This window comes from Nerophis lumbriciformis, linkage group LG24 (genome assembly GCF_033978685.3).
Source record: "Nerophis lumbriciformis linkage group LG24, RoL_Nlum_v2.1, whole genome shotgun sequence".
In the NCBI taxonomy this organism is placed as follows: Eukaryota; Metazoa; Chordata; class Actinopteri; order Syngnathiformes; family Syngnathidae; genus Nerophis; species Nerophis lumbriciformis.
In genome coordinates this window covers 30,958,542-30,985,217 of record NC_084571.2, presented here as the reverse complement: position 1 = coordinate 30,985,217, position 26,676 = coordinate 30,958,542, and the positions used below count along the sequence as shown (strand labels likewise).

The 26,676-nt window shown below is 36.8% G+C and overlaps 1 protein-coding gene across 3 annotated transcripts in view; it reads left to right on the top strand.

Moving 5' to 3' along the window:
- The window catches only part of atp6v0a1a (ATPase H+ transporting V0 subunit a1a), a 38,451-nt gene extending 30,643 nt beyond the window's left edge, over positions 1-7,808 (top strand). The window contains exons 19-22 of one of the 3 annotated variants that reach the window (XM_061981974.2): positions 2,566-2,583; positions 2,840-2,957; positions 4,918-5,089; positions 7,349-7,808. In XM_061981974.2, coding sequence (XP_061837958.1) covers positions 2,566-2,583; positions 2,840-2,957; positions 4,918-5,089; positions 7,349-7,442 — 402 coding nt within the window. In that variant the 3' untranslated portion in view covers positions 7,443-7,808. Of the gene's footprint in view, positions 1-2,538; positions 2,584-2,839; positions 2,958-4,917; positions 5,090-7,348 lie in introns of all 3 variants that reach the window. The other 2 variants (XM_061981973.2, XM_061981975.2) reach the window with 2 other exon arrangements.
- Positions 7,809-26,676: the final 18,868 nt, after the last annotated feature.

The following is a 26,676-nucleotide window of genomic DNA, read 5'->3' as shown; positions in this document are numbered from 1 at the left end:
GTATTGGCGGGTTATATGGACGGGAGGGGGGGAGGTGTTTGTTATGCGGGATTAATTTGTGGCATATTAAATATAAGCCTGGTTGTGTTGTGGCTAATAGAGTATATATATGTCTTGTGTTTATTTACTGTTTTAGTCATTCCCAGCTGAATATCAGGTCCCACCCGCCTCTCACAGCATCTTCCCTATCTGAATCGCTCCCACTGCCCTCTAGTCCTTCACTCTCACTTTCCTCATCCACAAATCTTTCATCCTTGCTCAAATTAATGGGGAAATCGTCGCTTTCTCTGTCTGAATTGCTCTCGCTGCTGGTGGCCATGATTGTAAACAATGTGCAGATGTGAGGAGCTCCACAACCTGTGACGTCACGCTACTCGTCTGCTACTTCCGGTACAGGCAAGGCTTTTTTATCAGCGACCAAAAGTTGCGAACTTTATCGTCGATGTTCTCTACTAAATCCTTTCAGCAAAAATATGGCAATATCGCGGAATGATCAAGTATGACACATAGAATGGACCTGCTATCCCCGTTTAAATAAGAAAATCGCATTTCAGTAGGCCTTTAAATTCATATAGATTCACTATTACAAGCGACCCTCCGCGAGCAGCCATAATTGCGACGTGGCTCTCAATAAAAACAAGTTTCTCTAAAGCACAACACAAGACAACCCCCATCATGGGAAATAATGAATACATACGTACTAGTGATGGGTCCGGCAACACCGATGCATCGACGCATGCGTCGAGCTCATAGAGCAAAACCCTGTGTCGGTGCGCGTACCGCTTTTAGAAAGTCACGTGACCGATCATGAGCTGTTTTGCTCACGTGACCGATACGCGAACTGTGTCGCACTGACGCCTCCTCTGTGCCCCGTGAGCGGGTCTTTTCTACAGCCGGAGAAATAATAACTAAGAAAAGAAAGCGTCTAAAATTGAATACGTTGGAAAAACTGTTGTTTTTTTTAAATAAAAATGTGTAAAAATAAATAAATAAATAATTTCCAGGTCCACAAGCCTCCTCATTCACAACATGTTCTCTTAGATTTCCATGTTATGATACATGTTCACATTATTTATTGACTGTATCTAAAAAAGACAAAAAATATATTTTTATTTAAATTAAGTTATGAAATCATCCTAAATGAAATACAATGACTTGGTTTATATTATTGTATATACTAGGTCAGTGGTTCTCAACCTTTTTTCAGCAATGTATCCCCTGTGAATTTTTTTTTAATTCAAGTACCCCCTAATCAGAGCAAAGCATTTTTGGTTGAAAAAAAAAAAGATGAAGTAAAATACAGCACTATGTTATCAGTTTCTGATTTATTAAATTGTATAACAGTGCAAAATATTGCTCATTTGTAGTGGTCTTTCTTGAACTATTTGGAAAAAAAGATATACAAATAACTAAAAACTTGTTGAAAAATAAACAAGTGATTCAATTATAAATAAAGATTTCTACACATAGAAGTAATCAACTTAAAGTGCCCTCTTTGGGGATTGTAATAGAGATCCATCTGGATTCATGAACTTAATTCTAAACATTTCTTCACAAAAAAAAAAAATCTTTAACATCAATATTTATGGAACATGTCCACAAAAAATCTAGCTGTCAACACTGAATATTGCATTGTTGCATTTCTTTTCACACTTCTTTTTGACAGACATTTTAGTGACAAACCTGAGCTTGTGCTTCACTGAGTTTATGAACTTACATTCATATTTTGTTGAAGTATTATTCAATAAATATATTTATAAAGGATTTTTGAATTGTTGCTATTTTTAGAATATTTAAAAAAAATCTCATGTACCCCTTGGCATACCTTCAAGTACCCCCATTTGAGAACCACTGTACTAGGTCATAAAATCAGTGTCAGTTGAGTCGGTCCATAGGGATTTTTAATGTCCAGCAGATGTCAGTATTTAGTGACACAGTATCGACACAGTATCAATACAGTTTTGCAATGTGTCGAAACGCTTCATGACGCCTCATCAACCCATCACTAATACGTAACCTCTTTGCCATCTTTACAGTGTAACTTAAAGGGGAACTGCACCTTTTTTTTTTTTTAATCGTTCAATCATTCTGAAAGGCATGAAGAATGTATTTTTATTTTATTTTTTTTAAATCGGTCTAAGCCTGGGCCCCTGGAGAGGGGGTCCAGACTGAGGCCAAGGGAAAAAAACACTCATACCCATAGCACACATCATGTAAGAGGGAAACATCAAACAACACAAAGGACATTAAAGACATTAAAAGAGCAGAGCTGATGCAACCAGGCACTTCTACATACAGCTATTAATAAAAAGTGAAAGAAACATACACTGTGGTGGCCTCTGCTGGGGTGGAGGGAGCATGGCCAGAGACAAGAGCAGACCCAACAAAGCAACCAAGAGAGCCGACTCCACTCTCGGCCGCCCACTCACTCTTCTTGAATCTTCCCCCTTTTTTTTTTACTGTGTAACCTCCTTTCTGTCATGACTACCTTGTGTTCTGACATGCACGTGTGTGTGTTTGTGTGTGTGTATAATTAAGCGTTGCCTTCTGTCGTCTGCTTTCAAGGCCCGTGAGGAGGAAGAGGTAGGACCTGAAACGCTAACATCTCTTTAGTCTGTGCATGTGTCGCCGCCCCCCCCCCCACCCCTCGTGTTGTCGCTCTGGCTTTGTGTTGACATGTTAGCGGCTGTGTGTTGGTGTAGGATGATGCAGGGTAGCGCTTCAAGCTTACAGGTTTGCCATCATTTCAGGTCTTAAATTTAAGGGCTGGTGTCTGATCGAGAAAAGGGCTTTAAGGGATGTTTCTGTTTCCCACTGACATGCACCTCTTGTCCCTCAGTTTAACTTTGCAGACATGGCCGTGCACCAGGCCATACACACCATCGAATACTGCCTGGGTTGCATCTCCAATACGGCTTCCTATCTCAGGCTTTGGGCCCTCAGTCTGGCCCACGCACGTAAGTCCTACACGCTCAAACCAAACGTTTTCACATTGACGGTTTACTCTAGAGATGTCCGATAATATCAGACTGCCGATATTGTCGGCCGATAAATGCTTTAAAATGGAATATCGGAAATTATCGGTATCTGTTTAAAAAATTGAAATGTATGTCTTTTTAAAACGCCGCTGTTTACGGAGCGGTACACGGACGTAGGGAGAAGTACAGAGCGCCAATAAACCTTAAAGGCACTGCATTTGCGTGCCGGCCCAATCACACAATATCTACGGCTTTTCACACACACAAGTGAATGCAAGGCATACTTGGTCAACAGCCATACAGGTCACACTGAGGGTGGCCGTATAAACAACTTGAACACTGTTAAAAATATGCGCCACACTGTGAACCCACACCAAACAAGAATGACAAACACATTTCGGGAGAACATCCGCACCGTAACACAACATAAACACAACAGAACAAATACCCAGAACCCCTTGCAGCACTAACTCTTCCGGGACACTACAATATACACCCCCCGCTACCCCTACCCGCCCCCCTCCAAATTCCAAGCTGCTGTTTTGAGGCATGTTAAAAAAAAAGAAAAAAGAATGCACTTTGTGACTTCAATAATAAATATGGCAGTGCCATGTTGGCATTTTTTTTCCATAACTAGAGTTGATTTATTTTGGAAAACCTTGTTACATTGTTTAATGCATCCAGCGGGGCATCACAACAAAATTAGGCATAATAATGTGTTAATTCCACGACTGTATATATCGATATCGGTTGAAATCGGAATCGGTAATCAAGAATTGGACAATATTGGAATATCCGATATCGGCAAAAATGCCATTATTGGACATCTCTAGTTTACACCATAAAAATGTATTTCTGTATTTTGATAAAGTATAAAATTTATAGCCATTTTTTTTTACTTTAATAAAGTAGGTTTTTTTTATGACTTGTGCCTAAAATACACATGTTATACTTTTGGTATTTTGCACTTTAAAGACCAAAATGTGTTTCCATAAAAATGCACTGTTTTTATTATTATTATTATTATTATTATTATTATTAACAGCCCGACAATTATCCTGCACTACAACTAGCTAATGCAACGACATTTCGTTCTTATCTGTACTGTAAAGTTCAAATTTGAATGACAATAAAGGAAGTCTAAGTCTAAAAGTTAAATGTTTTTTTTATATTTAAACCTTTTCAAGCCTCAACAATTTAGTAAGAAAAACGGAAGTAAATGTGTGTGTGTGTGTGTGTATATATATATATATATATATATGTGTACCGTATATGTGTGTGTGTATATATATGTATATGTGTGTGTGTATATATATATATATATGTATGTATATATATATATATATATATATATATATATATGTATATATATGTATGTATGTATGTATGTATGTATGTATGTATGTATGTGTATATATATATATATATATATGTATGTATGTATGTTTGTGTATATATATATATATATGTATATATGTATATAAATATATATATATATGTATGTGTGTATATATATATATATATATATATATATATACATTACATATATATATATATACTCATATACATTCATAGTTTTGACGCCTTCAGTGACAATCTACAATGTAAATAGTCATGAAAATAAAGAAAACCCTTTTTTTTTTAAAGCGATGTTGAATGAGAAGACATAATATAATTTTGTGAAACCATTCCAATAATGTAATAAAAACAATTGCAGCAGAGTAAAGCATGATGTGGCGAGGGACAAGTGCATGTAAGTCTAAATAGAAGCATCAGTGGATTTTAATTCATTAATTTAATTGTGCTTTCATCCACTAAATGCGTGAGAAAATGTACAACATGTCCAGTGATATCCATGGTGGATATAAAATTGTAAGGGTGCGGTAAAACAAACAAAACGCAACCCGTGATCATGTAAAAACGACGTCTTTGTTTGCAGAGCTGTCCGAGGTGCTTTGGTCCATGGTGATGCACATCGGCCTGTCCACGCGCGGCCTGGGCGGCTTCTTCATGGTGTTCATCGTCTTTTACTTCTTCGCCATTCTCACAGTGGCCATTCTGCTCATCATGGAGGGCTTGTCCGCCTTCCTTCACGCCCTCAGGCTGCACTGGTAAGCTGCATTGCACCTGTCAGGTTTGTCTCCACCTGCTGGCCACTCCTTGTCATTTCTACTGTGCTCAAACTTGCATCTTTTTCATTGCTGTTTTTTCAAGATTTGCGCCCCCACCCTCCTTAGTTATTTCTGTCTGCTGAGCTAAAAAGGTCAACGCGCTAATTAGCATCACCATTTCGAAATATAGAGCAAGATCAGTTCCCAGAGAGGAAGTAGGGCTTTAGATTCCAAGTGGTCTGAATCCTTTTTAACCTCTTAAGGCCCTAGCTGTTTGTTTACATAATTTTTTTTCTTTCTCTTTGCTATTTGGGCTTATTGGACCCTAATTAGAATAAAAAATCATCTTTTGATATGATGTACTTAGTCCATAAGTACACAAACGTGTACTTCATGTTTAGTGACATGCTAATTCTTATTTTTACACCTTTTTTTCCTACAAAGCCTGTTTCCATATGAGTTGGGAAATTGTGTTAGATGTAAATATAAACGGAATACAATTATTTGCAAATACTTTTCAACCCATATTCAGTTGAATGCACTACAAAGACAAGATATTTGATGTTCAAACTCAAACTTTATTTTTTTTTGCAAATAATAATTAACTTAGAATTTCATGGCTGCAACACGTGCCAAAGTAGTTGGGAAAGGGCATGTTCACCACTGTGTTGCATGGCCTTTCCTTTTAACAACACTCAGTAAACGTTTGGGAACTGAGGAGACACATTTTTTAAGCTTCTCAGGTGGAATTCTTTCCCGTTCTTGCTTGATGTACAGCTTAAGTTGTTCAACAGTCCGGGGGTCTCCGTTGTGGTATTTTAGGCTTCATAATGCGCCACACATTTTCAATGGGAGACAGGTCTTGACTACAGGCAGGCCAGTCTAGTACCCGCACTCTTTTACTATGAAGCCACGTTGATGTAACACGTGGCTTGGCATTGTCTTGCTGAAATAAGCAGGGGCGTCCATGGTAACGTTGCTTGGATGGCAACATATGTTGCTCCAAAACCTGTATGTACCTTTCATCATTAATGGCGCCCTCACAGATGTGTAAGTTACCCATGTCTTGGGCACTAATACACCCCCATACCATCACAGATGCTGGCTTTTCAACTTTGTGCCTATAACAATCCGGATGGTTCTTTTCCTCTTTGGTCCGGAGGACACGATGTCCACAGTTTCCAAAAACAATTTGAAATGTGGACTTGTCAGACCACAGAACACTTTTCCACTTTATATCAGTCCATCTTAGATGAGCTCAGGCCCAGCGAAGCCGACGGCGTTTCTGGGTGTTGTTGATAAACGGTTTTCGCCTTGCATAGGAGAGTTTTAACTTGCACTTACATATGTCGCGACCAACTGTAGTTACTGACAGTGGGTTTATGAAGTGTTTCTGAGCCCATGTGGTGATATCCTTTACACACTGATGTCTCTTGTTGATGTGTACAGCCTGAGGGATCGAAGGTCACGGGCTTAGCTGCTTATGTGCAGGGATTTCTCCAGATTCTCTGAACCCTTTGATGATATTACGGACCGTAGATGGTGAAATGTCTAAATTCCTTGCAATAGCTGGTTGAGAAAGGTTTTTCTTAAACTGTTCAACAATTTGCTCCCGCATTTGTTGACAAAGTGGTGACCCTCGCCTCATCCTTGTTTGTGAATGACTGAGCATTTCATGGAATATACTTTTGTACCCAATCATGGCACCCACCTGTTCCCAATTTGCCTGTTCACCTGTGGGATGTTCCAAATAAGTGTTTGAGGAGCATTCCTCAACTTTATCAGTATTTATTGGCACCTTTCCCAACTTCTTTGTCACGTGTTGCTGGCATCAAATTCTAAAGTTAATGATTATTTGCAAAAAAAAAAAATGTTTATGAGTTTGAACATCAAATATGTTGTCTTTGGAGCATATTCAACTGAATATGGGTTGAAAATGATTTGCAAATTATTTTATTCTGTTTATATTTACATCTAACACAATTTCCCAACTCATATGGAAACGGGGTTTGTAATTCCATTGTATGTTATACTCTTCTGACACCACCAGATGGCAGTATAAGTGTCCACATAAGCGGCCATAAGACCCCAATTCAGTAGTGTACACAATTTTGGAAATAAGAACTAAAAGGTGCTGTCCACGTATGTGGCCACTAAGCCTTTAGAGGTTCTTAAGTAAAAAAAAATGGGTTGGGTTGTACTTGTATAGTATTGTATTAAAGAAATACTCTGTGTGGTTCTTCCATCTTGTGCCTGCAGGGTGGAGTTCCAGAGCAAGTTTTACTGCGGTCAGGGCTTTAAGTTCCTCCCCTTCACCTTCGTAAGCATCCTGGATGGAAATTCTGAAGACTGAGGTGCCGTCTCCGGTGTGTGTCCGACCTGTTTGTTTTAAACGTCTCACCTTTCTAGGATCTAAAAGTCTCATCTCTCAGAGCAGGATTCAAGTAGCACGTGTGTGTGTGTGTGTGTGTGTGTGTGTGTGTGTGTCGTCTTAATGAGTTTGTAGTTGTATATTATTTATGCAAACAGTTCCTCACGGTGAATGATTACCACAAACATGTATCAGTCATGAAGGTCCAAAAGGGAAAGTGTGCATTAAGACATATGTCCGTCTCTTTGCAAATCATAGTAAACTAACGAGATATGATTAATGCAGATCCATCATACATTCGTCTTGTGTTGTCTGATCATCTTTCACCAATAAATGTGGGAAAAGCTGGTTTTGGTTTATTTCCTTATTTAAAACACAAAATATTTGCTGTAGAAGGATCTTCCTCCGTATTTAATTTTGAATTATTTTATAAAAATGCAACAAAAAATCCAGTAAAAATAAGATAAAGATGAATAAAATGTTGTCCCTTGTTTTGTATTTTTTTGGGGTTCTAAAATCAAGCATTTTCAAGCTTAAACATAGCTAAATTAACCACAAATATCAATACTACAGTAGTATTTGTCACTAGATGAGACCAAACCAATCACAGCGCGATGCTCAGTATCGTGGCCACTGATTGGCTGCAGCATTACTATGTTGGAGTTAAACTGTTTTATTCATGTCTAGTGGGCTCTCATGTTAAAAAATATATATTAGGAATGTCGTAAACTGGTATGTTCGTGCGCTCACTTATGAAAATATTTGATTTACAATGAATGAAGGGACAAGCGGTAGAAAATGGATGGATTCTTACTTTGATGGAAATTCATTTATCTTGGCCATGTCTGAAACAAATTAACTGCAATAATTGAGGGTTTTAATATTTTATCATTAATAAATCAAATACATTTTGTGTAAAAAAATTACAAAACATTGTTGCATGTTTTTTTTCATTTATTAAATAAAAATATTTGCAGGCATATTTAAATTAGAAAGTAATTAGGGACCGCAATGTCCCTTTTGGACAGAGGACCCTATTGTAATTGTAAGGTTCTATTATTCCGCCGCCTCTTTGAGCTGTAATTTGACCCCCTTAACATGCTTCAAAACTCACTATATTTGACACACACATGAGGACTGGCGAAAATTGCCATCTAATCAAAAAAACAAACCCCAAAACTCAAAATTGTGCTCTAGCGCCCCTTAGGAAAAAACACAGACAAAACTGCTTGTAACTTCCGGTAGGTATGTCGTAGAGACATGAAACAAAAACTTCTATGTGGGTCTGCCTTAGACCTAGATTCCATACATTGACATCTTTTAGCAAAAATCAACAGGAAGTTGGCAATTCCCCCTTCAAAACAAATATTTAGTAAAAACAGTCACTTTTGCCTCTTTGAGCTGTAATTTGACCCCCTTAACTTGCTTCAAAACTCGCCAAACTGGACACACACAACAGGACTGGCAAAAATTGCGATCTAATAAAAAACCCAACCCCAAAACTCAAAATTGCGCTCTAGCGCCCCTAGGAAGAAAACAGACACAACTGCTCCTAGGAAGATAACTCAGACAAAACTGCCTGTAACTTCCAGTAGGAATGTCGTAGAGACATGAAACAAAGACCTCTGTGTAGGTCTCACTTAGACCTACATTTCATATACTGACAGCCCCCAGCAAAAATCAACAGGAAGTTTGCAATTCCCCCTTCAAAACAAAAGTTTTGTAAAAACCGATCACCTGTTTTCAAACATTATCTCCTCTGAGCGCGTTTGTCGTGTCGGCTTCAAACTAGCACAGGAGAGAGATTGAACCCTTCTGATTAAAAGTTAACCTAAGAGTTTTAATTACTGCTCTGGTTTGGATTTGATGTGCCGTCAAAGTCTGTCCCGTCCATCGCTGCTTGCAGCTTTAATTTAAATTGAAATAGAAAATTAAATGGAATAAAAATGACTATTTCTGGACGCACAATATATAAAGTAACATTCAATTAGATTTAATATTACTACGCATTTTTCAAAAATTGTAATTCAATCTAACAAGTTGTCTCTCAGCCAGTTGCCTTGCTTTAGGTCAGGGGTTCTCAAACTATTTTATGTAACTTATTGTATTCACAGCGCTTCACTTTTCCTACATTTTATGTTACAGCCTTACTCCAAAATGGAAAAAAAATATTTTTTGTCCTCAAAATTCTACATGTAATGACAATGTAAAAAGTAATTTTTTTTTTAAATTTTGCAAAATTGGTCAAAACTTAAAAAAAAACAAAAACAAAAAAAAAACACATGTACATAATTATTCACAGCCTTTGTGCAATACTTTGTTAATGCACCTTTGGCAGCAATTATAGCCTCAAGTCTTTTTGAATACGACGCCACACGCTTGGCACACCTTTCTTTGGGTAGTTTCGGCGGATTAACTGTACCACCTCAGAAAACACTTTGCTCTCCAAGTATATTTAACATTATTGGCCACTGTCACAAACAGTGTCAGGTTCAAACACCGAGGACATCTATTAAACAGACAAGAAGCAAGGAATTAAACAGACAGAATTCAATTTAGCTCATTGGGGAGAAACGTCTGGGCTGTACTCTTTGTACAGACTTCCACCACGCTTTGACAAGAGAATTCTACGCCTCTTTTATTTGAACTTTCCCTGATTGCATAGCAACAGCTGTTTCTAAGGGGCAAGGGGTCGTAAACAGCCGTCGCCCCTTGGTCACAAAACAGTTCAAAGAAAAGGTGCCAGGAGCTGCGTCAGGTCCAGCTTCCTCTCCGCTTTGTAGATCTCGGGTCAAGACAAGATCTTCCTGTGGATCACAATAGATCACAGAAACCGACACCTTCATGGCGCTTCCCATCATACACAGTGGAGTTTTACAAGCCTTTTGATTGGTAAGATCAAAGACAGCTTTTTTCTGCTCGCCGGGAACTCATGGCAACACATTTTGTGATAACTTAGATACAATTATTCTGACAAACAATTTGAACAGTAACACTGTGTTGGAAAATAGGAACATAAAACACTACTTTAATCAATCTTTGGCGTACCACTAGAGCCTGTGTACCACAGTTTGAGGATAACTGCTAGAGGCTACAAGCGAAATTTGGGTTAGGAGCCTCCCCACCACTAGTTGGCACAGTCAACCCTATACAATCCAACCAAAAAAAACTTGTTTTACACGCTAGCATTAGCTTATAGCTAGCAACTTTGTTTCTCCAAGCATGGTAGCGTCAAGGACAGTGCTGAGGAAAGAAATGGATGATATTCAATGTAATTAAAAAAAAAATTAAAAAAAAGTACCACTATATTGTTATTAATAAGTCCTGGTGAGATATTCTAATATATTGCCATATAAATATTTACTTATGTTGTTGAATTATTGATATACGTTTTAAGTAAATAAAACTAATACAAAACCTCACAATAAAGTCTGATTGAATGCTAAAAATGTTATGACAGAATGGAATGGAATTTTAAATTTTTCTATGAACGATAAAATCCTGAATATTGAGAATATATGAACGTCACACCCCCTCTCCATCGACATATTTTACAGTCAAGCCACACCCAAACTGCTTGGTGCCTCGTCTGACCTGCTGTGACGTGGATTACCATAGCAACTAGTAGGGTTGTACGGTATACGGGTATTAGTATAGTACCGCGATACTAATGAATCATATTCGGTACCATACCGCCTCTGAAAAGTACCCAAAGATTTTTTTGTTAAAATAAAGCCAATAATGCAATTTTTTCTGGTCCCCTTTATTTAGAAAAGTATCGAAATAATATTGGTATCTGGACAACACTAGTCACTAAAATATCATGCAAAAGCGCAGATTCCAACCATAGAAATACTTTGTATTAGGGATGTCCGATAATGGCTTTTTGCCGATATCCGATATTGTCCAACTCTTTAATTACCGATACCGATATCAACCGATATATACAGTCGTGGAATTAACACATTATTATGCCTAATTTGGACAACCAGGTATGGTGAAGATAAGGTACTTTAAAAAAAAAAAATTATATAAAAAAAATAAGATAAATAAATTCAAAACATTTTCTTGAATAAAAAAGAAAGTAAAACAATATAAAAACAGTTACATAGAAACTAGTAATGAATGAAAATGAGTAAAATTAACTGTTAAAGGTTAGTACTATTAGTGGACCAATCATGTGTGCTTACGGACTGTATCCCTTGCAGACTATTGATATATATTGATATATAATGTAGGAACCAGAATATTAATAACAGAAAGAAACAACCCTTTTGTGTGAATGAGTGTAAATGGGGGAGGAAGGTTTTTTTTGGGGTTGGTGCACTAATTGTAAGTGTATCTTGTGTTTTTTATGTTGATTTAATAAAATAAAAAAATAAAAAAAAATAAAAAAATGATACCGATAATAAAAAAAAACGATACCGATAATTTCCGATATTACATTTTAACGCATTTATCGGCCGATAATATCGGCAGGCCGATATTATCGGACATCTCTACTTTGTATAGTTCAAGAGTTACGGTCATTAGAAAACATCACTGCACAACATAATGGCAGCTACACTTTCCATCTCAAAGATATAAAAACAATTTTGGGGAATGTCCGGCGGGCCAGATTGAAAAGCTTAACGGGCCGCATGTGGCCCCCGGGCCTTAATTTGCCCAGGTCTGATCTATCTAGAGCAGGGGTCTCAAACTCAATTTACCTGGGGGCCACTGGATGCAGAAACTGGGTGAGGCTGGGCCGCAAGAAAAGATTTCTTAAAAAAAATCCAACATGCACTTTTTAATGAATTCACCTTCTTTGAATAGCAACCATCTCACTCACCATGTAGCTAGCTTTGACTGCTGCGTCGCTCTTTTCGCTTGCTTTCTTGACGAAATCTTGTTGCCTCAGTAGACTGGTTTTAAAATTTGCAACCCGGTTCACTCGCTCATCTCCCTGGTATTTTGCATACTCCTCAGCACGTCTAGTTGTATAATGACGTTTCAAGTTGTATTCCTTGTGCACCGCAACTTTCTCTGTATCAACTACAGAAAAGAGCTATAAGGATTATTCATAAAGTAGATTACTTAGAACACACTAACATATTATTTATTAATTCGGGTTTATTGAAATTACAGGAGCTAGTAAAGTTACAGACATTATGTGTCATGTTTAAGGCTAAAAGTAAAACATTACTAGGAAATTTACAAAAAATGTTTGTCATCACTTCTGAGAATGAAGAGCATAGAAGAAAAGGTCATTTCCAACATCAGTATTCAAGGACAAGTTTAAAACAAATGTGCATATCAATGGTGGGGGTTAAACTATGGAATTCTCTTTTACAATGAGATAAAAGATTGTAAAAATATATTCCAGTTGAAAAAATATATAAAGACAGAACAATAAGATCATATTTACATTTTGCTTTATATTTATTATTTTACGTATCTTTTGCTTGGTTTTGTATTTGTTTTGTATCATCCCGTGAGGTGTATATTACTTCTTTTGTTTTTTTTTGTTCGGTTTGTACTTCATGAAGTTTTGCACTTCTTGTGTTTTTTTTGTTTGTTTTCGTTATATTTGGATGTAATTGTTGGTTTATAGAGTCCTGGCCTTGCAATACTTTAAAACGCCTCTTGGTGTCGCTGTTGTTCAGCCTTTCACCTCCCTGTGGGCGTGTTAGTCACTCAGATTGTCAACCTGTTCCATTAAAAAATGATGTTGATTTAAAAAAAAAAGTATATATACTGAAATTGACACTGGATGTAGATTAGTATTTCTTTTTACGCATCATTTGCAGCCTCTTTGAGCCAATTATTCGCTGTTCAGGTTCCAAACAGAAGGATCTACTTTGTCAATTCTGGCAAAAACACTTTTTTTGTGTTTTTTTTTCTTGTTGTTTTTATTTGGCCCACTGCAGTTTCTAAAAATGAGCAGCGTTTGTGAGGTGAGGGGTCTCATAAACACCAGTTTGTCTTCCTGCTGACACCTCGTGAGGCCAAGGCAGTACAAGTCCATGATGAGGAACATCAGGTCCTGCGGGTGGGCTGGGGGAGACTCTTTCCTATTAGCTTCCAGTCATAATAAAGCTGCTTATTATTACTATTTATACGAGTCCTCTTCTTTTCTTAGAACTTTCTTAGAAATGTCCCAGAGTGTCATCCCAGGCCAGATTGCAAAAGCGGCCGCCGTGTTTACGCTCCGCAAACATGATCATTGGGCCGCTTTATCTCCAGCAAACTTTAAAGTGCACTTTCAAGTCAAAACGTCTGTTAGGAATGTCGGCTTTCATCTCAAATTCTGTTTTGATTCCGAAAATACTTCTCAGAAAGTATAATGAAATACCAATAAGGCTTCAGGATAATCTTCCTCCAAAAGAACAACGTAAAATTCATAATTTTTATTAATTTGATGGGTAGTTTGCTGTAAAGTTAAGTATTTTTATTTAGACTTTAAAAAACACGTTTGGAAAGTATGATAATATACTGTAATATTTGTTGCAATATTGGATACTATTAACGTTTAAAAGGTATGGGGATGGGGGGGGGGGGGTTAATCATCTTGCAATGCAGTCTGCTGAAAATGGTGGAAAGCGCTACTCAGCTCTATTCAGTTCACCGGTGCCACTCACACCGGTGAACTGAATGATGAATGATAGGTGGTGGTCGGAGGGGCCGTTGGCGCAAATTGCAGCCACGCTTCCGTCAGTCTACCCCAGGGAAGCTGTGGCTATGAAAGTAGCTTACCACTACCAGGTGTGAATGATTGATGGGTTCTTTGGGTACTTAGAAAAGCGCTATATAAATCCCAGTTATTATTATTATTATTATTATTACTCTACATAGCAACTGACGCTTTGGTCCAAGTTTGAATTGACACAAAACACATTTCCCCCTTTGCATCGGTCCATCTTAGAAGCCGGTGGCGTTTCTGGGTGTTGTTGATAAATGGCTTTCGCTTTGCATAGTAGAGTTTTAACTTGCACTTACAGATGTAGCGACCAACTGTAGTTACTGACAGTGGTTTTCTGAAGTGGTCCTGAGCCCATGTGGTGATATCCTTTACACACTGATGTCGCTTGTTGATGTGTACAGCCTGAGGGATCAAAGGTCACGGGCTTAGCTGCTTATGTGCAGGGATTTCTCCAGATTCTCTGAACCCTTTGATGATATTACGGACCGTAGATGGTGAAATGTCTAAATTCCTTGCAATAGCTGGTTGAGAGAGGTTTTTCTTAAACCGTTCAACAATTTGCTCCCGCATTTGTTGACAAAGTGGTGACCCCCGCCTCATCCTTGTTTGTGAATGACTGAGCATTTCATGGAATCTACTTTTGTACCCAATCATTTAACTTGCACTTACAGATGTAGCGACCAACTGTAGTTACTGACAGTGGTTTTCTGAAGTGTTCCTGAGCCCGTGTGGTGATATCCTTTACACACTGATGTCGCTTTTTGATGCAGTACCGCCAGAGGGATACAAGATCACGGGCATTCAATGTTGGTTTTCGGCCTCGCAGTGATTTCTCCAGATTCTCTGAACCTTTTGATGATGGTCAAATCCTTAAATTTCTTTGCAATAGCTGGTTGAGAAATGTTGTTCTTAAACTGTTGGACAATTTGCTCACGCATTTGTTGACAAAGTGGTGACCCTCGCCCCATCCTTGTTTGTGAATGACTGAGCATTTCACAGAAATGATAAATGATAATAAATAAATGGGTTGTACTTGTATAGCGCTTTTCTACCTTCAAGGTACTCAAAGCGCTTTGACACTACTTCCACATTTACCCATTCACACACACATTCACACACTGATGGAGGGAGCTGCCATGCAAGGCGCTAACCAGCACCCATCAGGAGCAAGGGTGAAGTGTCTTGCTCAGGACACAACGGACATGACGAGGTTGGTACTAGGTGGGGATTGAACCAGGGACCCTCGGGTTGCGCACGGCCACTCTCCCACTGCGCCACGCCGTATATATGTGTATGTATATATATATATATATATATATATATATATATATATATATATATATATAAATATAATGTAACATATCAGGATATAATATATACTGTATATATAGTATGTAAATATTACATATATTTTATATTGCTACTATTCGCATTTATTACATTGTCTCATTGTATATATTATTTAAAAATATATTTAAAAAAAAATATATGTGTATATATATATATATATATATATTATATATATATGTATATATATGTATTATATATATATATATATATATATATATATATATATATATATATAAATAAAAAATAAATATATAATATAATAATATAATATATCAGGATATATTATATACTGTATATATAGCATGTAAATATTACATATGTTATATTTTATATTGCTACTATTCACATTTATTACATCGTCTCATCGACAACTTCGTTGTTATATTTTGTATATATTATATATAAACAAAAAATTAAAAACTATATATATGATATATATATATATATATAATAAAAATATAATATAATAATATAACATATCAATATATATTATATACTGTATATATAGTATGTATGTATTACATATATTTTATATTGCTACTATTCGCAATTATTACATAGTCTCATTGTATATATTATATAAAAATATACATAAAAAATTATGTATATATATATGTATATATATATATATACATACATATATATACATACATACATATATATATATATATATATATATATACACACATACATACGTATATATATACATACATACATACATATATATATATATATATATACATATATACATACATATATATATATATATATATATATATATATATATAATATAATATAATATATCAGGATATATTATATACTGTATATATAGCATGTAAATATTACATATGTTATATTTTATATTGCTACTATTCACATTTATAACATCGTCTCATCGACAACGTCAACGTCATTGTTATATATTGTATATAGTATATAAAAATATAAAAAGAAAATATTAAAAAAAATAATATGTACATATATATATATATATATATATATATATATATATATATATATATATATATATATATATATATAAATAATGTATCAGGATGTATAAAATAATGTATATATAATATGTAAATATTACATACCAGTATATGTTATATTTTATATTGCTACTATGATACATTTTTAGTTTACTTTTATTTTCGCCCTCTTTTTTAGCCCTTGTGTGCATGACCCTTTCCATCCTTCTCCTTTCCATCCTTTGTAACCGAGCTCCTGTGTGGAACAATTTCCCTCGTGGATCATTAAAGTGTGTCCGAGTCCAACAACGCTGGCACATTCTGCACGCAATAAGCTTGATCAAAATGCTATTCTGTATTCTTTAGTTACTCGCTATAAAACAAGTTCAGTACTATAATCTATTCTCAAATGTCGGCTCGCATGCCAACAAAATAAAAAATAAAGACATGTTTGATGTTCTATTTATGTCGGTGGATACTTTCATGTGGCTTCAGCCATACTTTAGTGTTGTTTTTTTATGGCCGCACATTCTTTCACTTTGTGTTTCTGTGGACTTTTGCTTCATCTTAAGAGTTTATTGTGTGTTGTATTTTTGCACATGTCTTCTCTCACGTGCACAGGTGCAGCATTTACACCTGTTTCACCTTCGACCCCCGTCTTGTCTGAAACATCGGGTGTTTCTCAGAAGTGGTTCATCATAATGTGGACATTCCTTCATGCTGATGTTCCCAATTATTGCTGGGGGGATCAAAACCCTCCGTCCTCCATATATGGTCGTGCTCTGTGATCCTATAGCCAATCTCATCATCTTCCCTTCATCCCTTTGGAATGTGATGCTCGCGTTTACTTGCTCGCTTTCGGCTACTTTCACCTCAGCTTTTCGGTGCAAACATGAGACCATACACACTTACACACACACATGCACACACTCTTGTATTTGTTACCTTCTTGAGACCTCCGAAAAATGCCTACCTCTTTAGGACCACCCTTTCTAGATATATAAAGAAGTGTATTTTTCAACATTAATAATATATACATACTATGCAAATATAAAAAAGCCTTGTTGTGAAAAATGAGTTGGAATTTCACACAAAAAAGGTCACAATTTCACAAAAAAAACTTAGAATTTTGGCAGCGTTATAATAAAAGTCGTAATTTTACTCAACGCAAGTCAAAATTTCACAAGAAAAACTTAACATTTTGGCAGTATTATAATAAAAGTCGTAATTTTACTCAACGCAAGTCAAGATTTTACAAGAAAAACTGAACATTTGTGCAATATTATGATAAAAGTTGGAATTTTACTCAATAACAGTCGCAATTTAACAAGGAAAGCTTAAAATGTTGGCAATTTTATCAAAAGAGTCGTAATTTTACTCGACAAAAGTCAAACATTTTTAAGAAAACTTACAAATTTGGGCAATATCATAATATCATAATAATCATCGGAATTTTACTTGGCAAAATTATGACAAAAGTCATAATTGTACTCCAAAAATGTCACTATTTTACAAAAACGACCAAAAAAATTGGCAATATTGTGATAGAAGTCAGAATTTTATATGACAAATATCATTATTTTGCATTAAAAAGTAATCATTTTTCAAAACCAAATTACAATTTTACATATAAAAAAAGTCACAATTCTACGAGAAAATATTGCAATATTACAGAAACGGAAAGAATATGAGAAATTGTTCCCAATTTTATAAGACAAAAGTTGACACATTGTGAGGAAAAAGACTGCTTTTGGTTCATTTATTTTTTGGGTAATTTTTGGTTTTGTAATTAGTTTTTAATCTTCATTATTTACTTCAAGTTATTACAGTATGTCTCTACATACATATTTCTTTTATTAATTTTGGCCAGAGGGAGCGCATTTTAATTTCTTACATACACTTGTTATTTCATATGTTACATATATACATACATACATATATATATACTATACATACATATATACTATACATACATACATACATATATACTATACATACATACATACATATATATATATTTTTGGTTCATTTATTTTTTGGGGAATTTTTTGTTTGTACCCGGGGGCTTGTTTCCACACCAAGTGTTTAGTCCGTAACCGGACAGGAAGCCAAACCTATGGAAATATGACATCATTTTATTTTCCCTGACTCAATACCCGGTAGTAGTGAAGGAATTAGGTCGGTGCCTTATTAAAGGACCACATTTTGTACTCTCTCCTAATCAAGAGGTCGCCTACAGCCACAGATGTTCATGTTTTTTGACCTGGGGGTTAATATTATTGGTTTATTTTGTAGACCACACGCACCTAACGACTATAGGAGAGATTATTTGGAAAATGGGAATATTTACGTTGTATTTGTTGTATTTCGAATATTGGGGAAACTAGGGAGAGAGAGAGAGAGAGACTGGTGTGGGCGAGCGAGGGAATGCTTTTGCTTGGACTGGGTTATTTATTCTGTCCCTGGAAACCAGCAACAAAAGCGTCCTCAACAAAGGACGAGCTGATGCCGCGGCCTGTTTTCCGTCCGCCGAGGCCGTTTCCTCCCTTGGCGTAGCAAACACCAACACGCACAATAGGTGACACATTTAGCTGTGGGAGAACTGGCAACATTTTGGGAGGCCAGCAAACGCAGGCCGACGGGGTCAGAATATTTACTACTCGTTATGTAGAGAGAATATGTGTGCAACACCTCAAAAAAGTCAGTTTTATGATGTCTGGTCAGGAGACAACATCAAGGATGTGCTCAAGAGTAGTCATGATACAGCTTGGAGAGGTTTACGACTCACTGAAAAATGAGTCAAGGCAAGACAATCATGTGTTGTCTGCGGTCACGCATGGTGGCATGGCTGCACGAGTGCTGCCAGCGCTATGAGGGGAGCTACGGTTCGTTGAGGGGGAACATGAGTCGCAACGTTTGTGGTTATTATGCGTGGAAAAAGGACTATTCCTGTTGGCGTGATGTTGCACATTTCTGCCTCTCACAGGCGTGGAGTCCCGGTTCACGGTTCAATCCAAACTTTATTTTTCCAGCGCTTTACAACCGTTGAAAAGGAAAGAGAAATTAAATGAATAAAACGCAAAAAAATGTCAATAACACTGAGCATTGACGTAAACGCTGCTTTAACTAAAAATTTACATCATCTAAAAAGCAATACAATGAAATATTACTATTACTATATATATATATATATATATATATATATATATATATATATATATATATATATATATATATATATATACACATACAGTATACATATACACATTTATACACACATACACACATTATATACAGTATATATACATACATAAATACTGTAATTATATACATATCTATTCATATATACACATATACATATATACACATGTATACATACATATACTGTATATATATACATATATATATATACATGTATACATATATACATGCATACATACATATATACTATACATACACACATACATATATACATACATATATACACATGTATACATTATACATACATACATACATACATACATACATACATACATACATACATACATACACACATTATATACAGTATATATACATACATAAATACTGTAATTATATACATATCTATTCATATATACACATATACATATATACACATGTATACATATATATATATATATATATACATATATATATACACATGTATACATATATACATGCATACATACATATATACTATACATACACACATACATATATACACATATATACACATGTATACATTATACATACATACATACATACATACATATATACACATGTATACATACAGGTAAAAGCCAGTAAATTAGAATATTTTGAAAAACTTGATTTATTTCAGTAATTGCATTCAAAAGGTGTAACTTGTACATTATATTTATTCATTGCACACAGACTGATGCATTCAAATGTTTATTTCATTTAATTTTGATGATTTGAAGTGGCAACAAATGAAAATCCAAAATTCCGTGTGTCACAAAATTAGAATATTACTTAAGGCTAATACAAAAAAGGGATTTTTAGAAATGTTGGCCAACTGAAAAGTGTGAAAATGAAAAATATGAGCATGTACAATACTCAATACTTGGTTGGAGCTCCTTTTGCCTCAATTACTGCGTTAATGCGGCGTGGCATGGAGTCGATGAGTTTCTGGCACTGCTCAGGTGTTATGAGAGCCCAGGTTGCTCTGATAGTGGCCTTCAACTCTTCTGCGTTTTTGGGTCTGGCATTCTGCATCTTCCTTTTCACAATACCCCACAGATTTTCTATGGGGCTAAGGTCAGGGGAGTTGGCGGGCCAATTTAGAACAGAAATACCATGGTCCGTAAACCAGGCACGGGTAGATTTTGCGCTGTGTGCAGGCGCCAAGTCCTGTTGGAACTTGAAATCTCCATCTCCATAGAGCAGGTCAGCAGCAGGAAGCATGAAGTGCTCTAAAACTTGCTGGTAGACGGCTGCGTTGACCCTGGATCTCAGGAAACAGAGTGGACCGACACCAGCAGATGACATGGCACCCCAAACCATCACCCAACCATGCAAATTTTGCATTTCCTTTGGAAATCGAGGTCCCAGAGTCTGGAGGAAGACAGGAGAGGCACAGGATCCACGTTGCCTGAAGTCTAGTGTAAAGTTTCCACCATCAGTGATGGTTTGGGGTGCCATGTCATCTGCTGGTGTCGGTCCACTCTGTTTCCTGAGATCCAGGGTCAACGCAGCCGTCTACCAGCAAGTTTTAGAGCACTTCATGCTTCCTGCTGCTGACCTGCTCTATGGAGATGGAGATTTCAAGTTCCAACAGGACTTGGCGCCTGCACACAGCGCAAAATCTACCCGTGCCTGGTTTACGGACCATGGTATTTCTGTTCTAAATTGGCCCGCCAACTCCCCTGACCTTAGCCCCATAGAAAATCTGTGGGGTATTGTGAAAAGGAAGATGCAGAATGCCAGACCCAAAAACGCAGAAGAGTTGAAGGCCACTATCAGAGCAACCTGGGCTCTCATAACACCTGAGCAGTGCCAGAAACTCATCGACTCCATGCCACGCCGCATTAACGCAGTAATTGAGGCAAAAGGAGCTCCAACCAAGTATTGAGTATTGTACATGCTCATATTTTTCATTTTCATACTTTTCAGTTGGCCAACATTTCTAAAAATCCTTTTTTTGTATTAGCCTTAAGTAATATTCTAATTTTGTGACACACGGAATTTTGGGTTTTCATTTGTTGCCACTTCAAATCATCAAAATTAAATGAAATAAACATTTGAATGCATCAGTCTGTGTGCAATGAATAAATATAATGTACAAGTTACACCTTTTGAATGCAATTACTGAAATAAATCAAGTTTTTCAAAATATTCTAATTTACTGGCTTTTACCTGTATATACATAAATACATACATACATATATACATACATACTTACACATGTATACATACATACATACATACACATGTGTACATATATACATACATACATATATACACATGTATACATATATACATACATACATACATACATACATATATACACATGTATACATATATACATACATACCGTATTTTCCGCACCATAAGGCGCCCTGGGTTATAAGCCGCGCCTTCAATGAACGGCATATTTCAAAACTTTGTCCACCTATAAGCCGCCCCGTGTTGTAAGCCGCATCTAACTGCGCTAAAGGAATGTCAAAAAAACAGTCAAATAGGTCAGTCAAACTTTAATAATATATTAAAACCAGCGTGATGTGGGCGCGCATGGAATCGTATATCAACATGGACGAAGCTGCGTGAAAAAAGCCACCCGGCCTCTTCGCGTAAACTTAAACTTACCTTAACCACTCGCTCATCTTTTCTTCATCCATCCCTTCGAGTTAGCTTTTATGATGACGCCGGCTGGAAAGGTCTCTTTTGGCAAGGTCTTCCTTTTGAATATCACCATGGGTGGAAGTTTCTGGCCATTAGCATGGCAAGCTAGAACCACAGTGAAGGATGACTTCTCATTCCCTGTGGTGCGAATATTCACCGTACGTGCTCCCGTTGTATCCACAGTGCGGTTCACAGGAATATCAGTTGCTGTGAAATAGTAATCCGTGTGCGGATGGAGAGATTGCGTCTTTTCATGAACCGGATCCCTGTCGTTTAGTAGGAGCCATTTTGTGGTCTTTACAGATGTAAACACACAAAGGAAATGTACGGTAATATCCGCGCGCTTTTTCTTCTTCTACGCGGGCGGGTGGTTGCTTACAGTAGAAGAAGAAGCGCTTCCTGTTCTATGGGGGCGGGTGCTTACCTTGGCGGTTGCTTGCGTAGAAGAAGAAGCGCTTCCTGTTCTACCGGGAAAAAAGATAGCGGCTGTTTACCGTAGTTACGAGACCGAAACTTTATGAAAATGAATCTTAATATTTATCCATATATAAAGCGCACCGGGTTATAAGGCGCACTGTCAGCTTTTGAGAAAATTTGTGGTTTTTAGGTGCGCCTTATAGTGCGGAAAATACGGTACATACATACATACTAGAGATGCGCGGATAGGCAATTATTTCATCCGCAACCGCATCAGAAAGTCGTCAACCATCCACCATCCACCCGTCTAACATTTAATCAACACCGCACCCGCCCGCACCCGCCCGTTTTTATATATCTAATATAGATGATGCAAGGCATTAGTGAGGTTATAAAACTTTTGCCTGTTAAAGAAAGGAGACTGATCCAATGCAGCACAAACATTCAATGCGTGCCACGCTGTCACGGCCCAGACGCACACCAGTGCGCAATCATCTGGGAGCCGCGCTGAGCGCACCTCCAAGCGCGTGGAGGTGTGATGTCCCTCGCACCCGCGGCGGCTCCACCCGGGCTCGCGCCCGAGGCTTCAGCGCGCACCGCGGCGGCCATCCTACTCGTCGTGGCCTAGCCCTCGCGGCTCTCGCTGCCGGCGACGGCCGGGTATGGGCCCGACGCTCCAGCACCATCCATTTTCAGGGCTAGTTGATTTGGCAGGTGGGTTGTTACACACTCCTTAGCGGGTTCCGACTTCCATGGCCACCGTCCTAGCTGCTGTCTATATCAACCAGGGTGAGCCCCACCCCTTTCGTGAGCGCACTGCGCGCGGAGTGACCCCTGTTACGCACCCCCGGCCACGGGGGTGGTGGGTAGGTAAGCTGCTTACCTGCTGCGGCGGACGAGGCGGGGTGTCGGTGCAGTGGGCGCGGTGGTGACCCTGGACGTGCGTCGGGCCCTTCTCGCGGATCACCTCAGCTACGGCTCCCGGTGGGGCCTTCTCCGCTCCGTAAAAGTGTCCATCTCTTCTTTTTTTTTTCTTCTGTTGTGGCATATGCAGCAGGTGCCTGCTCGTTTTTCGTATGTGGGTAACAACATTTAACTATGTATATATATTTCCGAATTGGTTTAACTGCCACCCGCCTGAATCTATTTAAAATCTTTTTTTTTTTTATTTCAACCGCCCGACCCGACCCGCGGATAAAATCTAAATTTTTTTATTTCAACCGCCCGATCCGCGGATAATCCGCGGACTCCGCGGTTGTGTCCGCAAACCGCGCATATATGTACACATGTGTGTGTATGTATATATGTATACATGTATACATATGTATATATGTATGTATGTATATATGTACACATGTGTGTATGTATTTATGTATATATGTATACATGTGTATATATGTATGTATGTATGTATATATGTACACATGTGTATGTATGTATGTATGTATGTTTGTATGTATGTATGTATGTATGTATGTATACATATACATATATATATGTATATATATATATATATATATATATATATATATATATATATATATATATATATATATATATATATATATATATATATATGAATTACTTGACTTGGTGAATTCTAGCTGTAAATATACTCCTCCCCTCTTAACCACGCCCCCAACCACGCCCCCGCCCCAACCACACCCCCCGCACCCACCCCCCGAAATTGGAGGTCTCAAGGTTGGCAAGTATGACATATCTATACATATATACACATATACATATATACACATGTATACATATATATACATATATATATACACATGCATACATGTATACATATATACATACAAACATACATACATATATACTATACATACATACATACATACATATGTATACATATATACATAAATACATACATACATACATACATACATACATAAATACATACATACACACACATGTGTACATATATACATACATACATACATACATATATACACATGTATACATGTTTACATATATACATACACACATGTGTACATATATACACACATACATATATACAAATGTATACAGATATACATACATACATACATACATACATACATACACACATACATACATACATACATACATACATACACACACACGTCTACATTTATACATGCATACATACACATATGTTTATAAATGTATATATAACATACATATATTTACACACACACACACACACACACACACACACACACACACACACACACACACACACACACACACACACACACACACACACACACACACACACACACACACACACACACATTTATATGCATATATTTATTTTATATTAGATATTTTGGGGGAGAAAATATAAATGCATTGTTTTATAACAAAATAAAAATATAAAATACTAAGAGTTATAGTGTTAATAACAGAATTAAACAACATTTAAAATATCAGAATGAAAATTGAGAGTCTTAGAAGAGTGAAAGTATTCAGTAAACACTTAATAGGCGTGCCTTTAACCATTTATAATAAAAAAATGTGATGTCAAACGATAAATTACTTTAATCAGATTAATTATTGTTTTTCAAATTTGGGTAACAGGACTGAGTGAGGACCCAAAGACATGATAAAGTGTGAATTTTAACCTTAAAAAAAACACAACTGATAGTATATTTGGGATAAGGAGTAACACAAATATGTAAAAATCAGTGCTGTTGAACAATAACTTTTTAAAATCAGATAAATTAAACAAATGAAATACGTGAACTATATACATATATCGTATGTCTCTAATAACAGGACTTCAACGTGAACGTCTCCAGGAAGTGTTAGTTGATGCTATAAAGTTTGTCAATCACAAGATAAAAGCCAAGCCGCTTTGACCCGGGAATTCCTTGACTGAGGCCTGGAAGAGCAATCAGGCATGTTTACAAGTCAGCCCCCCCACGGCCCACTCAGGTGTTTACTGCATGCATGGTCCACTCAGGTGTTTACTGCATGCATGGTCCACTCAGGCGTTTACTGTATGCATGGTCCACTCAGGTGTTTACTGCATGCATGGTCCACTCAGGTGTTTACTGCATGCATGGTCCACTCAGGTGTTTAGTGTATGCATGGTCCACTCAGGTGTTTACTGTATGTGCAGCATCAACTCACTGCACTCTGTTATCCAGAAGCAACCATGGCCCTCCCCGGGGGGCACAAACACAGGTGTCCTGATGTCAACTGCAGTTTTAGGTGAAGAGGCACTCGTACATTTTGTCCTTGTCAAAAACTTTACTTTGCAATGCAAAAGTGACCTTTTAGTGACGTTCTGGTGTCTGTTTATGAATATTGTTCATCTCCCTTACATGCTTGCGCCAACCGACCCATGTAGCCACTCCAATAGGTACCACCATAAACAAGTCAGGGTTTTTTTCTGTGTCAAAAAGTCGAGGTTTGCTGTCAAAAAGTCTGTATTTTTTTTAAGTGTCAAATTTTTTTTTTTTTTTTCTAAGTGTCAAATAATCTGGAATTTTTTTCTAAGTGTCAAAAAAATCTGGATTTCTTTTCTAACTGTCAAAAAATCTGGATTTCTTTTTTAACTGTCAAAAAATCTGGATTTTTTTTCTAAATTTTTTTTTTCAAAAAATCTGGATTTTTTTCTAAGAGTCAAAAAGTCGGGATTTTTTTCTAAATGTCAAAAAGTCTGGACTTTTTTTCTAAATTTTTTTTTTCAAAAAATCGGGATTTTTTTCTAAGAGTCAAAAAGTCTGGATTTTTTTCTAAATGTCAAAAAGTCTGGATTTTTTTCTGAGTGTCAAAAAATATGGATTTTTTTCTAAGTGTCAAAAAATCGTGATTTTTTTCCAAGTGTCAAAAAATCGTGATTTTTTTTCCAAGTGTGAAAAAGTCATGATTTTTTTCTAAGTATGAAAAAGTCTGTTTTTTTTTCCAAGTGTCA